Source organism: Anarhichas minor, unplaced genomic scaffold (genome assembly GCF_050575085.1).
Source record: "Anarhichas minor isolate MPS153535 unplaced genomic scaffold, ASM5057508v1 ptg000026l, whole genome shotgun sequence".
NCBI lineage: Eukaryota > Metazoa > Chordata > Actinopteri > Perciformes > Anarhichadidae > Anarhichas > Anarhichas minor.
This window is the reverse complement of record NW_027466472.1, coordinates 12,912,746-12,928,843: the sequence shown is the minus strand read 5'-3', so window position 1 is coordinate 12,928,843 and position 16,098 is coordinate 12,912,746. Positions and strand designations below refer to the sequence as shown.

At 40.9% G+C, this 16,098-nt stretch overlaps 2 protein-coding genes across 3 annotated transcripts in view; both read left to right on the top strand.

Moving 5' to 3' along the window:
* The first annotated feature begins 33 nt into the window (after positions 1–33).
* Positions 34–3,967, top strand: c18h3orf33 (c18h3orf33 homolog (H. sapiens)). Of its 2 annotated transcripts, none has more exons than XM_076099840.1 (6): positions 34–155; positions 497–717; positions 1,097–1,156; positions 1,443–1,602; positions 2,619–2,779; positions 2,912–3,967. In XM_076099840.1, the coding sequence occupies exons 2-6, from the start codon at positions 580–582 to the stop codon at positions 3,164–3,166; spliced, it is 774 nt and encodes a 257-aa protein (XP_075955955.1). In that variant the 5' UTR covers positions 34–155; positions 497–579; the 3' UTR covers positions 3,167–3,967. The 2 variants fall into 2 exon arrangements, with proteins under 2 accessions (XP_075955955.1, XP_075955954.1); XM_076099839.1 differs by having other exon boundaries at positions 45–155; positions 2,909–3,967.
* Positions 3,968–12,649: 8,682 nt separating this feature from the next.
* plch1 (phospholipase C, eta 1) overlaps positions 12,650–16,098 on the top strand; it is a 44,602-nt gene continuing 41,153 nt past the window's right edge. The window contains exon 1 of the mRNA XM_076100420.1: positions 12,650–12,728. Coding sequence (XP_075956535.1) covers positions 12,650–12,728 — 79 coding nt within the window. The remainder of the gene's footprint in view (positions 12,729–16,098) is intronic.

Sequence of the window (16,098 nt, the reverse complement as noted above, 5' to 3'; positions counted from 1 at the left end):
CACAAAATATTAATTATTATAAATATGCATAACAATAAGAAGAACATAACATTTTATGTCTGAGCCTTTTTCTTTGTGCATTGAAACAGGGTACAGCAGGTATGAAGTTATCTAGGTCAAGTTGTGCAGACAAAGATGCGGACCTGATTCCACCGGTAGGCTAATAGATCGATCATTTGAATCTCAGTTGCAATGGGCATGAACTACCTACTTATATATACATTTATATTGATATACATTTATATATACAAATATATATTTATATACACACATTTATAGGCATGGACTACTTACTTATATTTATATTGATATTTATATTGATATTTATATTTATATATTTATGTGTATATATATACATTTATATTTGCTTTTGGCAGAGTAACTTTGATATTTACAGTGCCAAGTGAAAATGATTGCAATTTCTGTTTTTATTACATATACATAACGTGCGCCTGGCACGTTAACGCCATCCTGTCATATCAAAACCAAACCACAGGGCGGAGACTTTACTCAAGCAATACTGTTTGTACGTCCCTCCCATGTGGGCGGAGCGTCGGATGCATCGAAAATGTCAACAACATGCCGGCGTCTTCCGGAGAAACAGAAACTGACGAGGGACTGACTGTCAGACAACAAAGAGATCGAGGAAATCTGTCGCCTCGTAACATCGTGTCTGTAATATCTCAGTTTGCAGATGATCATTTAACACTTGTGCGGGTAGGAGTCTCTTTTGTGTGACCTGAATTTGACTGAACATGAGCGTGCAATGTAGTCACTTCATTGCTATGATGTGCGTGAGCCACGTGCCACTATGTTTAACCTGTCAATGGGTGGAAACATGACACAAATCTGGACGGTGTATATATATATATATAAAACAACATTCAGGACCTTCCAAGTTCCTCCCAAACTATTCCTCGGTACGAAATGGTGTCACCACACTGACCAGATCCTGTCAGGCTTCACCAGTTGTTCAATGGGTTTTGTGATGACCCTTTTTCGTTGTCATTATCCTAGACATGTTCAACTGGATTGATGGTACCACTGTTATCCTGTCTACTCTAAACCCTTCATTGCTCCTTTGTCTCTCACACAGAACATAAGCACAGGACTGGCAGTTGCTGGTGTCATTGTAATTGCAAGGAGTATCAAACTGGTAAGAGAATTAAGGCACACACTGGCAAAGGGACCCTCAAATCACAGACTCAGCTCACGGTTGCATTTTGGATTTAATGAGCATTTGCTGTTGCACTGTAATAACCTTTGTTTCAGGTTCAAATTTGACACTAATACTCCTCAGTAAAGTGGAAACTATAGATTCTTGCATTCTTCCAAATCTCATTGCATCTAATAATGTTAGACTTGTATGTTAATGAAATTACATTTTCAGACAAATGAGTCATTTAACGTGGCCACTCAGCCGTGTCATTCCACCTCTTCAGGTCACCAAATTTCAAGCCGCGTCTGAGATCCCTGCTCGTTTTATTGAGAGGAACGTCAGCCTTCGTGGGAAAGTTCATTCAATCACAGAGAGAGGACTTGAAGTGGAACATGTCCCAATTTATCTGCCAGTCGTCTCTCCGTTTCTTTCTGAACACAAAGGTAAGAGTATCCTTTGAGTGCAATCATGAAGGCGAACACACACACACACACACACACACACATATTACAGCTTGCATCCCATCTTACACATGAATAACCCATCAAGAGTCTGAACAATTAAAATGGTCCAATCAGCACACAGCTTGCCTCATTAGTTCAACAGCATGATAAGTTACTGAAGGAGCACCTTTTTGTCTTGTTCTACCCTAAATGTCATTGTGACATCTTTACTTTGTAAATGTCAGACTGTCTCATTTCATCATCTTTTCATGAGTGAGAGTGACAGGTAAGCTTGTTATCTGTGTTATCAAATTATGGTATTCACTGACCAATAACATCAAGCAGCTGATGCTTTATAGAGAGTACACCATCAGCATCTTCAGTGTGAAGGACTCACATGAACAGATTGGCTCCTGTCGAGTTATTGCAAATATTACCTTTGTCCTACTTGACCTCCCACGTTTTAAAGCTGGTTAGACCCATTGTTTGGGACTGTGGCTATACACAAAGAGGATTTACTTACTTGTCTTTCATAGATGTGGTTGGTCTGCGTGTGCTATTTTTCATATTAAGTCTCGGCCAATCACAGTTAGGGCTAAAAAATGGAGTCTTAAAAACCAAACCACCAAAATGAGTCACTACTAACAGTATTGAAAATTGGTTTGCAATGGAAGCAGGCATCACATGTTCCAATATTAGACTATTATATATAGGAAAAGTTATTGTACAGCTGCTTTGTTTAGACCACATTTAACATTAGAAGAGTTTATTTTCTGTTGTTAAATTCACAAAAATTGAACATATTTATATTTTTCAAAATAAGGTAAAAAAACAAAGGTATCATTTTTTTTATTGGTACCAAAACTCAGGTATCATATTGGGTCCTTAAAAAAAATCATTAAAGAAAACCCAGCCCTGGTGATATTCAGTATTACAGTGTACATAACTGCAGATCAGCTATATCCTATGCTTTACTGTAACACGCATGGTAAATGGCTCTTTCATGTCCTCTTTAGGTGGGTGCAGGTCACCAATGCTGGTGCATCTTGCAGGAGTGGAGTTGACTCCAGAGGGCAGGGTATGGCTGCAGAAGAACTTGGCTCCTGCCCAAACAGTCTGGCTAAAACTTATCAGCCGAGAAGACGACATGCTACACTGTTTGGTGTCTCAAAGCAGGGTGAGTCAGTGGAGTCAGTCTCACAGCCAGTGGCTGAAAAAGTACTTGTATACATGTATAGTAGACGTATACCTGATGTGAGACTGTTAGGAGTTTATGTTCTATAAAGTCATTTCTTTGTCTCTGCAGCAGGGGTCGATGTGGAGCTACTGTATCAACGAAGAGGTCCTCAGGCTCGGTCTGGCTCACGCTGCGCCCGTGGTCGGGGTCCTGCCTGACTCTCGCCTCTACTGGCGTCTCCTCAAACGGCTGCACAGGGCAGAGGTCAAGGCTGAGAGGAAGGGGCGGGGACTGTGGAAGCAGGACAGCCTATGGGAGAGAGCCTCAAAGGTTGTCAGAGACAACGCTTTACTCAGACTGATGAGGAGGATCTTTAAGAAGACCTGAGACTGATCGTTCCAAGACAGAGTTGTTTAGTTAAGATGTGACAGCACATGATCTGCCTCATTTGTTCTGTATACCTGTGATATCTTGACACAAAAGGAGCTTAACAATCTTATCACCGGCTTTAAATAGTGCCATCCATCACTAATCTGTCATGTATGATAGATGTGCCTATCAAGTCAATGAAAACAGCTGGATTCCCCTGATCTTACAAAGAAACCTCTAGTTTTGTGTTTTTATTTCTACTATGTTTCACAGAAGTTTGAAATGATTAAAAACACATTTCAAACCCTACTAATCCTTTGGCTTTCACTTACCCCATCAGACCACAGCTTAGCACAGCCTCCTCTGTAGCAGTGTCTGTGTGTGTGTGTGCGTGGGACTCCCTACTAATCTACTAATCACTAAACGAAGGCGGGGTATGTTAATGGTGTTCAAAATGCAGAGGGGGGGGGTCCCTCTCACTGTTACTATAGAAACACCAAATGTGAAATACAAAGCAAAGGCTAAACTCTATATGGGAGCCTTACATGTTGTGTGGCTGTGTGGGGATCTTGAGGTACCTACAAAGAGGGCCCTTTTAGCCGTAACGTGATCAAGACATTTGACTCCTTAAATGGAACAGAAAGGAGACCCAGCCTGTAAACTGCCTTGATTTCACGTGGTGTCATTATAGCAATGAATGAAGAACACACAAGCAACCCCTCTTGAAGAATGAGCCCCAAAGCAGATGTCATGTATTTCTAGGATTGTGCTCATGTGCTTGTCTTTAATGTTTGCAATACAAGTCCACTGCCGAAATTGCACCTTGTGCTGTGGTTGCTATCCATGCTTCATCCAAGCACGGCAGAGGAGGAGGAGGAGGAGGAGGAGGAGGAGGAGGAGGGCCTGCAAATGAAGCCGGACTGTAATGTGTGTCCCGTGGGGTGCAGGGTGAGGGGGTCTAGATGCAGTGAGTGGGAGCACCGGCCAGTCAATCCAATGGGCTGAAGGAGATTAGTGCAAAGGGGAGGAGGGTCGCAGGGGTAGAAGGGGATTTTGGGTCCGGGCACAAAGACAGCAGAGGAGGAGTCACAGGGGAAGGGAAAGGGAGTGAAGGAAAGGGGGGGGGGTTGATGAATCAGCTCTCTTTTGTTGTGCAAATGTTACTAGCGACTGTTACTGGTCAAAGAGGCTTGTGATTGGTGGGCTGGTTTAAATTGTAAGGTGCATTTCAGGCTGATGGCTGTTGCTGCCAGACTTTGAACTCGCACAGAGGGAGGAGTGGAAGGGAAACCACGAGATGGAGAAACAGGGGGAAGGAAGGGCACACACCTTCTGAAGCTGAAAGCGCGCGTCTTTTTTTCGGAGATGATTATCGAATATTTGTGCAGATAGGAATGTCTTTGTGTGAAATCAACGGTTAATATTTTATTGGAGTCATGTGGTCATCAATGTGCTGCATGGTTACCTGCCGTACTGTATATTGTAAATTACTCACCATTTGTCCAAATTGAAGCTTGAAGAAGTTTCAAAGGAACAAGATTATTTAAAAATAATTTGGAACGTCAAGGTAGGATTTAGGACCACTTGTTTCTTCATCATATTTTAAATACTACTGGGCAAAATAATGTTAAAATGAATCACAACATTTCATTCTATTAACACAAAGTAAGTGAAGTACTGTCACATACTGCTAAAAAGGGTTAATAAGGTCTATGTCAGTGTTCTTACATTTTGATATGCAAGAATTTAATTAGTCTATCTTCTCTTTATTTGTGTTCCTCGTGTTGAATCTAGATTACTCATTCAATCATTCCTTCCATTATCTCTTTGGTCCCTCGTGGAACAACTGTCCACTCCGAAAGCCATTCCAGGTTTTTCCTTCCTCCACTCGTCACACACTAGTAGTACTCATTTGAAAAGGCACAGTGCTTGATGTAGTGGTGGGTACTTGCCCACACTAGTGAAGTTGTTGGGACATTCTCTGTGCTTGAAACCACACTGCTGGGACTATCACTGGCTTACATTACATCTGTGCTTGATGCCATGGACATTCAGTGCCTGAAGGACTACTGTTCTGGTGACAGTGGCAATATTTTGTGAGGAAGCTGACAACGTGGTTTCAAAATCTGAAACTGAACTGGCAGAAGTAAGTAAACCTGTGATGCTTGCTGTGATTCATAAAGACATTTCTTTGAGGAAAACAGTGACATTGTATCTCACATGGTGCATTTTTCTAACTTAAAAAGACACTTTCCTGACACTTAACTGCACTTTTCTGTCGATAGCAATCAGCATACAGTTAACTGCCACTTTAAATGTATTGTTGTCAGGATACTGTGTACAGTATCCAAGCAAATGTGCACCTGTTAAACCTGTGTGCCTGGACACAGCTCTGTAATATAGAAACTCAAGACTTTTCAGTCCTTATCTTTATTGTACCCCTCTAAGGAAAGCCACAGACAATCAGGCTCAAAAGCATTTTCTTAATCTTGGATCATTTTGACAACCACAAACTGCCTGAGCTGATGTGATCAGGTATATATATGTCATGTACATTGGCTTGTATTCTACTAGAAGCAATAATTCATCTGTGTGATTGATAAAGCATTTTCTGCTCCATGCGTTTCACATTTTGGTGCTCCTTCCCATTGTGCCTTAACTTAACAACAGAGATTTGCAGCAGGGCAGCATAACAAAGGCCTTTATTAAACTCAGCCGGCAGCCATTGAAGAGAGAAAGCGATGGGGCAATCCCCCCCCGTCCGAGAGCAGGGTCCTTGGGGATTTTTTGATTTGATTTGAGTGGTTGTGTGTAGCTGCCCGGGTGTGAAAGACAAAGAGATTTAAAGAGACAGAGAGCTGGTGTGACACTGACTGCACCCCAAAAAAACACAAAGGTGACCCTCCATCTTTGCTCCTGCCTGATAAACCTCACAGAGTGTTGTCAACATCTCATACAAGGAGGGTCTTTGTCAGGCAGAGTTGGTGAAGCTTATTTGCAAATTGATACAGGCATAAAGGCCTCAGGTCCAAACTCACTCACTTTTGTGATGTGCAGGTGCAGTTTGTTGATTGAACTTTCTCATGAGCTGAGGCCATTTCTTGATGTCACCTGCTGTCACTATAAACACTTAATGTTAAACAACTATAACACTGAGTAGCTTTTCCATCACACACCCACATGCACTGTAGAGGATGTGTGTGTGTGCGTGTGTGTGTGTGTGTGTGTGTGTGTGTGTGCAAGAATGCATCAGCCATAAAGTGACTCCCTTGTTATTATGTGACTAGAAGTATTGTGAACAGTGTATCGGCTTGCTGGTGTAGGGTTGTAGGAGTGGGAACATGATTCGTTGTGGGACCTGTGATACCCTCGTGAATAATTTAAGAGTTTTGGTGGAAAGGAAGGGAGGACTGAGGGTGAACACTTTGGGATTGAATGAACCAAATTGTGTGATTTGTATGTATTTTATGTGTGTGCGTGTGAAAATGTATGTGTAAAAGACACAAATATAAAAGCAAGGAATGATAAAGCTGTCACTTTGTGCTACTGTACGTCATAGGCCAATCACGCACTTACTCATATCTATTCACCAATACTAAAATGAACAGCTCTCTTCAGTCAATGAGGGCATAAAGCAGACAGTTTGAGACAGTCTAAAACCTGAGAGTAAAAGTAAAGGATAGGGACAGGAGGGAGAGATTAAGAGGTCGCTCTACTTGCAATAGATCCGAAGGTTTGACTCATGACCTTACCCACCCCTCAATTTCACAGTAAAGCAAGACGACCCAGACACATGTACACGTTTTACCACACACACATGCACAGAGCAGCACACATCAAAGTTAAAATAAGATTGCGCTCCTAAACATGCCGTATACTTAATATTCTGGCTATAGAGACACGATTTCCCCCTAAAATGGATGAATGTTTAACCAATAGCATATTTTGAATTTATTAATAATTTCAGACACTTAATGATTCTCTTCTATAAACTTCTTATCTTATAAGTGTTTCATTTTTAAGTGCTCTCCAGGTATCTATTTCAGCTTTAAATCTAGACGCTAAATTTGACAGTATACAGTTTGGTCACACAGCACTTTTGCAGAGGAGATTTCTTAGTTTGCGCCGCTTTTACGACTCCATAATGTTACAGCGTCTGTTGGCAACCTCAGATAGCCTCAGTGCCCCCTCGTAACAACTCTGACCGCTCAGTAACCTCGCTGCCTCGAGGTTCGCTCTGTTTCCTTATCAGGTCAAAGGCTCTATGAAACAGCACTGAACAATTTAGATGCTACAACTTCCTCTTGCTTCCTCTTAGCCTGGTGAAAACACGCTAAAGCTGTTTTGTAGAGCTCAAATGATAAGTAAATTTATCTCCAACAATTTTGATAATCGCTTAATTGTTTAGACCTTTTCAAGCAAAATTGACAAATAATCTCTTCCAGCTTCTCAAATGTTCGGATTTTCAATCAATTTGGGTTTTGAATTGTCGGTCAGATAAAAACAACCTATTTGAAGATGTTACTGTGGACTTTTTCCTATTTTTAGATATTTCATCAACCAAACAATAAATCGATTGATCAAGAAAATAATATGAAAATTAATCAAGAATGAAAATTATTCAGTTGCATCTCAAGAGATTTGAACAGGATGATATTCCATGTAGATTTTCTTGAACCTGAGGTAGAAATGTGAGCTTTGAAGTATAAGAAATAAAAGAGTCTAGAAATTGACAATGAGTAAATAATTAAGTTTGATTTTTTGTTAGAAGAAATACAAACTGTAGTGATATGGATATTTTACATGGCTCTGTGAGAGTCAATAACTTTTGAGCACCCCAAACCCCTAATACATGAAACAGGAACTTTATTTTACAGAAAGCATTTCCATGTTTGTAACAATGTTCAAGAATGACAATATTTTCACACGACTTTAAAGGCCTTTTACCTCTAGTCCCCTATACACCCTTTACTTTCATATATCAATGAATGAGTGAAGTGGTTTTGGAAACCTGTCTAGCCATCAACATACCAAGACTGTTTACTCTCTCTTCTGATAACTGCTTAACAAGCAATTACAAGCTACTCATTGACTCTGTAGAACAGCAAGGTGGTTCACTGGCTGAATGACATTAGGATTCTCATCCATCCGGTGATAGAGAGGCGAGACACAGGAAGCAAAATAACTGTGTTGGATATAAACCTGTGCTTGTGCTTTACAAAAAGGCATAACAACCGAGATAGTTGCAGATTTAAAAATAAATTATTCGTATTATCATATTGAATACTGGTTAGTAATCACTCAGCATTTATGGCAGCTGGTCACATAAAAAAGAATACCCATCGTATACTGTATATCTCATTATTCATGTCTTAATAGAGTGCTCTTTGGCATGTGTCAATATGGGTTGACAGATGCTGCTGTATGTGTGCCATGAGAGGGCCATTGTTACAAACTAATGCTTATATGAGGGGTTATTTGTTCCATGGCACATGTGCCATGAATATTAAACAGCTCCTTTAAAAAGAATTATGGTTTTACGTTCATAGTTATGCTTAATGGTAACTACTTTGCAGGTGCTGCAGTTCTTTTATTATTTCTATTTAACTGTCTCACACATAAAGACTCAAAGATATGATAATTACAGGTGATAAATCTGATTAAAATCATTGTATTTTTTGGCTATATTGCCCTTTATTCATGTTATAATTTGTGATTCTATATTTGCCTCTGCAACTGCAAAGGCCTACTCTCAATATTTGAAAGACACACTAGTACCCCTATAGTTAAAGGTGCCAATTTATAGGCCACTGCCAATGGTTTTTCAGTTAGATTAAAACCAAAATTATCTGTATCAGCAGTGCATGGACTTCCAGCCTGTATGAAATAGAAATGGATTGCTATCCTGTCAGATCAAATCTGTGTTTTACATCCAGAGAGGAAAGGAAAAGCAGAAGTTCTAAAATCCTGCATCCACATATTTCAGATTGTTTTAGTTATGTTTCATTTAAATATCTACGACAACAAAACTTATAACTTGGTGGCATCCTCGGCCTACTTCCTATCAGGGCCTCACATAGAGTTGCTCATCAGGCAGTCTGGCAGTGAAACATTTATTTATAAGCTGCTTTCTCTCCCAGTAGCCTGATAGTCTGGAAAGAGCAGACTGCATTCCCCTGAGGTTTGGGCCCCCTTGGTTACTGTTACACACAGTCAGAAGAGCAAAGTCGTTTTACTATCTCACCTTGATCATGGACTGACACACACAAAGCAGCCTCAGCCAGGTTAGCTTAGCTTAGCATAAAGACTGGAAACAGGGAAATAGTTAGCATGGCTCTATCCAAAGCTAACAAAATCCACCAAGCAGCACCTCTTATCAGCTTCGCTTCTATCTGGTTTCTTTGATTTGTACAAAAAACGGTCTCCTGGTTGCTTGGCAAGACTCAAGGCAGTCACTGCTCCCAGCCAAGAAGTAGTCCCGCGCATTACACCCCGCAAAACCACAACGCGCCATTTTTCAAAAACATTGTGAACTAATGAGTCAACATGTTAATTAGTTGCATTTTTGAAGGCTGGTAGTTGTATTTTGTTACCTTTTGACTACGATTCTAGCTGTTTCCCCTTCTTACCCTGATGCTAAGCTAGGCTAACAAGCTGCTGACTGTGTAGCTTCATATTTAATGGACAGACCCATCTAACTCTCGGCAAGATTGTGCATTTTCCAAAATGTCGAACTATCCTTTTAATTTGGTATCATTCGGATGATCGTATTTGGCCTTCCCTGGTAAATACCAACCCACTATGCAAATATGTAGTAATTTCCTTTGGTTCGAGTATTAGCATTTTTGCTTGTTATGTTTGCGACAGTATCACAAAATTAATTAACCGTGGAATGAGATGTTAAATTTAGTTGCACCACTATTATAGACACTGTATGATCTCTGGTGATATCTGCTGTGTAACTTGCAGTTACATGCAGTATTTGTAAAGCTTACTAACTTGCACATTCTGGTAACTTCTTTATGCCATGTGACTTCAATGTTTATGGTGGATTCATATAATCCAGCTGTATCGGGACCTGACATGCCATTAAAGCTGCTCAAACAGTGTCTTTCATCTACCTCGACTCCTATCTCAAATATGGGCTCTGTTATGAAAACAAACAGTCATTTAGAAACATTATTCTATAATCAAGCAGTAAGCCACAAGGGGCCGTGCTCTACGGTGAGTTCACAGCAACAGAGAGGCGTTGCAGGCGTGAGGTGAAGCCGAGTTTAATGACTATGAAGAAAAGCCTCTGATGACTTTTTATGCTCATAACATGAAGGAAACACCAACGTGATCAAAGCTCTATTTGGTTCTCTACCAAAGTACCACCAGATTATAGGATGATTACAAATATTCGCTCTAAGAGACCGTCATAGAGGTCTTTTCTACTTTTCTTTTTGCTGTTTTTCTTTGAACACTTTCCCCTTTGTGTTTTTATCCATGTCATCACCTGAGTACAACTTAATATTTAATAACTAATGATAAAATATTACTGATGATAAAAAGGTCTTACAATATTCAAAGGAACAGATATTAAACGTTGCTGATCTAATCTACAACTATAGTAAGAGAGCAGAGATTCATTGCATTATACAACAAACTGGTACTACAATACATTTATGCTCTACAGTTATCCAGCTTTTGGTGGAGTTCTGCACTGTATGCACACACTAATTTGCCATGACATGGGTGTCATATTCACAGAATGAGTGGGTCTTTGTCCCATATCATAAACCATGTCATAAACATCACAGACACAGCAGGCTTCTGTGTTTTAAAGTGAGGTGGTGGCGGGGTCACAGGAAAGTACTTTCACCTCAAAGATACTTAACCCGTGAGCTCTACGTGTTCCACCAGACAGTCACCTCTTCTCGGGTCAGCCGGCACCAGACGCCAATAACTGTCTCAGAGGCTCCGAGCCTTTCCGGATCTATACATCTCCTGTGTGTGTGTGTGTGTTTGTGTGTGTGTGTGTGTGTGTTTGTAGTGGGATGCAGTAAATCAGAGGAAGACAGATGACCAACAGGTGAGGAAACACTAAGCGGTCAAACTGGCAGGAATGAAAAGTGATCAGGAGGAAATAGTGGAAAATTGGGAATCCAGGAATAACGGCCAGGAGAAACAAAAGTAGGATGAATAAGAACACATCGAGAAAGAAGTAGGAATTCAAAGTGTACAAAAAGTTGGACAAGAAGAACTAGATAGCGGGTCGGGAAATTGTAGGATGACAGTTCGGTAAAGAGGAGGATTGGATAATGTTTTCATGGTAGAAGGCAAGGCAAGTTTATTTGTATAGCACATTTCAACAACAAGGCAATTCAAAGTGCTTCACATAAAACCATTAAAAGCATCAAAACATAAGGCAAAAGAAAAGGAGATTTAAAAACAATTAAGAACATTGATTGAAACATTAAAAACAGCCATTAAAACACTGAAAAGCAGTGTAAGAAATAAAATACAGTAGTATAGTAAAATGCAGGAAATTGATTAACATCCTTGAATCTGGTTCAATTAAAGGCAGCAGCAAACAGAAAAGTCTTCAATCTTGATTTAAAGGAGCGGAGGGTCTCAGCAGACCTGCAGCTTTCTGGGACTTTGTTCCAGATGTGTGGAGCAGAAAAACTGAACGCTGCTTCTCCATGTTTAGTTCTGACTCTGGGAACAGAAAGTAGACGACCTAAGGGGTCGGGATGGTTCATAAGGTCAGCAGATCAGAGATGTATTTTGGCCCTAAACCATTCAGTGCTTTATAAACCAACAGCAGCATTTTAAAGTCAATTCTTTGTTGGACAGGAAGCCAGTGCAAAGACCTCAGAACTGGAGTGATGTGATCCACTTTCTTGATCTTATTGAGACTCGAGCTCTGATTGACTTTTGTAAAGACAGCAAAGAGCCCATTGGTAGGTTAAGTAGCTATAAGCTGTCACTGTAATTCAATTCATTCAATTACATGCTGATTTTGATCACAATAACAATAACATTTTTGAAGAGACCCGAAAACACATACTACGTGTTAAGGCATGGAAGAGGTGGTGACACTAACAAAATAATTAAAAAAAACAACATTTCAAAATAAAAGCCTAACTAAGTAAAACTGGACAAAAACGTCTTATAATTTCACAAATGGTGGAATCACAGGATGAAGTTTAACTGCAATACAGGGACAGTTTTGGTTGTAATTCCCTCTATATACTTTCAAGTTGCATAAATTGTCTTCTTTGCACACAACATTTTCTGTAATTGTAATGGTCACTCAGTTCAAAAATATTAAACTTTCTTCTAACTCTCTCAAGAATCCACGATTTATGAAAATGTAATTTGAAATGTTTGCCTTTCCCCCTCAAAGTCTCCCTGTCCAGAAAAGGAGCAAATTATAATAAAAATAAATAAAAACTCTCTTCTCCCTACAGGTCATCCAATTGTTCATCCTCCCCCGTCCCTCCTTCTCCCACCATGAGCTCCTGGGTTGTGAACAGGAAAGGAGAGCCACAGTACCGCCGGCACTTCCTGACAGACAACAGCACCTTTCATGGTAAATACAGTGACACACACACACACACACACACACACGCACACACACACACACACACACACACACACACACACACACACACACACACACACACACACACACAATTGAATAACTAAACCTATTAATGAAGGTTCACACAGAATCAGGTGCTCTCTCAGTCTCTCTCTCTCTCGTGGAACAGAATAATGGGCAGACTGTATGTCCATATTCTCTGATAACTGTACGTCATGGGAATGAACAGTAGAGGGAGACTCGTCTCCATTATTGTGCCTCAAACGCTCAGGCTTTCATATTGCAGACAACACAGCCAAGATTCAGTCTTGTGACCTCAATAAAACCTTATTACTGGTACACAAAACCTCAACCCCAATCACTGTGTCATGAATGAAAATCTGTCCCCAGCACTTCATTCAGACATGATGTGTTTTTGCCAATATAAAAACACGTCTCCTAGCGGGCTACAACACCTGAGTTGTATTGCTATATCTTTCTCCTCATGTGTGATTCCTGCATATTAGTACTCATACAGTGGAAAGATAAAGAAAAAAGACAAACCGGCATATAGAAGAGGTTTTGTGTACTGTTTTTCTACTAAATATTTGCATGCATTGGCTTGAATAACCTGACACATGTATGCAAAGCTGTATACCGGTATGTTGTATGGTTCAATGAACAACAGCAAATAGTGCATTTGCCGTTCTCCTTAAAGCTGACATTAATCCAGACATCAATTTGATCATGATTTATGAGTTTCGAGGCAGTCAGGCTGCACACACTGACAGATCCGCCAGACAAATCCAGAATAAATCTCTGATCTCGGTCTGCCTTTGTGGCTGTCACACCTTCAGCAGAAGAGACCGCCTCACCTTGACTTACGATAGCCAGCGTCCACATCCCACCCCTGCAGACTGTGTACAAGTGTGTACTTTTAGCTCGTCTGCGAACCACACAGAAACCAGGCCTGCTTCACTCTGCTGTGGATGATGGATTAACCTGATTGATGCAGAGATTAAACACAAGGGTCTGCTTCCCCTTCCTTCGTTCATGCGTAGAAATATTGATTGATTTTGCCCCTTTGCAAATATGTTTTTCCAAGTCAAAGTAGATTTTTCCTTGAGAATCTGTGATTATTTTATGCTGTATCAATGAATACAGAGCATGAAATGGGAGTACATTTTTATAAATTCCCACAAAAATAAGCTGCACTACCCTTTACCCCCTCCAATGCATTTTCTTACAAGAAAACATATTCTGATGCTAATCTAGTCACATAGTCACATTTATTATATCCAGGCTGCTAAAAGGGATAAAGGAAACAGAAACAGAACATAGTGAATACATTGTATATCTTTACCAGACTTGAGATCCTGATCTCTGTCTGTATTCCCCGCTTGTGTCCCTCACGGTTTGTCCTTAATTGTCACACTGAACCATTTTGTAAACATCTGCCTCTTGCCGCTTTTCCTGTCAATTTTCCGCATGAAATTGCTTCACTCTGCCTCTTTCCCTTCCTTCCAGTTGTTTCCACTCTTTTGTGAATGACAGATTGGCTGATGGTTTTTGTCTGGACATGGTTCATAAATCAGTGTAAGAAGGGGGCTTGAGGGGAGGGGGGGGGGTGGAGGCGGGCTGTCTGTGATCAGGCAGGTGTGGATGAAAAGAGGTTTACAATTTAAATCAAAAGTGAGCAATCACTGGAAAGCCCCATGTCTAGTTGCAAATACACAGTGTACACCACACACGCACACACACACACACACACACACACACACACACACACACACACACGCACACACACACACACACACACACACACACACACACACACACACACATAGTCTTGCAGCATTGGACTGAGGGTGACACTGGTGGTCAGACATGTCTTTTTATTCCTCCAGACAGCACTTATCGATTTGGTAACCTCTACCTCTGGCTCTCAGTGTCTGAACACAAGTGTGTGTGCGTGCAAGTGTGTGTGTGGCTGAGTGTGCTTGGTCACTCCATAATTGTCTCCTGCAATCTTAAATTAAATGGCTTTAACATGGACCAATGAGGAAGACTAATCTGGGAGCTCCCGATTGACCAAAACTTTCATTAAGGGACTGACTAGCATACATCTGAGGCTGGACACACACACACACACACACACACACACACACCTACACGTTTTAAAAGCTAAACTATAAATACATAGTTAAACAGAACTCGCGGGCTCTCAGTCTTCCTCTCTCTCTCTTGGGAAACGGGCCCCAGTGTGCACACTACCCTCATGTTCAATTTTTCCTGCTGCCCCTTTGAGGAAGCACAAAACGAGAGACATACCGAGAGCGTAAAGTAGGTCATAGCGCTGGCATCCCTGCGCAATGGGGACTCTTTGGGATATACACTGAGGGATGGCGGACCAAAAACAAACAAACAAACAAACGTATGTGACACGAGTTCGGTTTGGTGGGAATTCAAACTGTCGCCACACAGCTGAACCAGACTGTCGGGCAAAGCTGATGAAATGAACCAAAATGTCCAACTCTTGCGGTTAAGCCACTGCTCTGTGCGTTTAACACAGAGCAGCGTCCATGCTCAGTCCATGCATTGAGTAATCTCTTGCTTATTAACAACCACTCTCCGTCGCTCCAACGAGCGTGTGAGGAATCCGCTTCTCGTTTTGCCTGTGTGTTGCGGCTGGTGAGAGGAGCGGATGTGCGCGCAGCGGCTGTGGATGTCAGAGGTTTGAGAACCCACTATACAGATCGTACAGGGGAGGCAGATGTCGAGGAGCAGCTTGTTTCTGGGCTCGTTTTTAGTACAAAAAAAAGTGACACTTCATTATCATGGCGCATTTCATGTGAACGTCCAATCATCATGGAGAAATGGACTAGTCAGGCACGGTTTGATGTTTTTTTGAGCTGCTGCAATTAGGAGATAAAAATGATGTCCAAAACGCATGGAGGGCGCTTGTGAGATCAACAACTCGAGTCCTAAATGGCAGAACTTGAAGTTTGCAGAAATCTCAGTTTGGAGAAGGGTAAGTTATAATTTTCAAGCCTTTTTTCCCGTTTGGTTATTTCATCTTTCAGTCACATATGGAGTGAAATACTGCGTGGTGGATGCATTCCTTTGGATGTGTATTCCACATTGCAAGCAACCGGAAGCCCATGCGTAATTTCTCCATTGCGCTTGTTTTTGTGCAGAAATGTCATCCCCCAAGCTGTTACAAACAGCAGAGTAATTAATCTTAATTGAGGATTGCCAATTAGCATGAAGGCTTTATTGTCTAATAATTAATGTTTATTGACATTTGGGGTACAACACATCCGAATTATGTTTTTTTAAATGTGCATTTGATTTATAAGCTGTTTTTGTCAGTTGATAT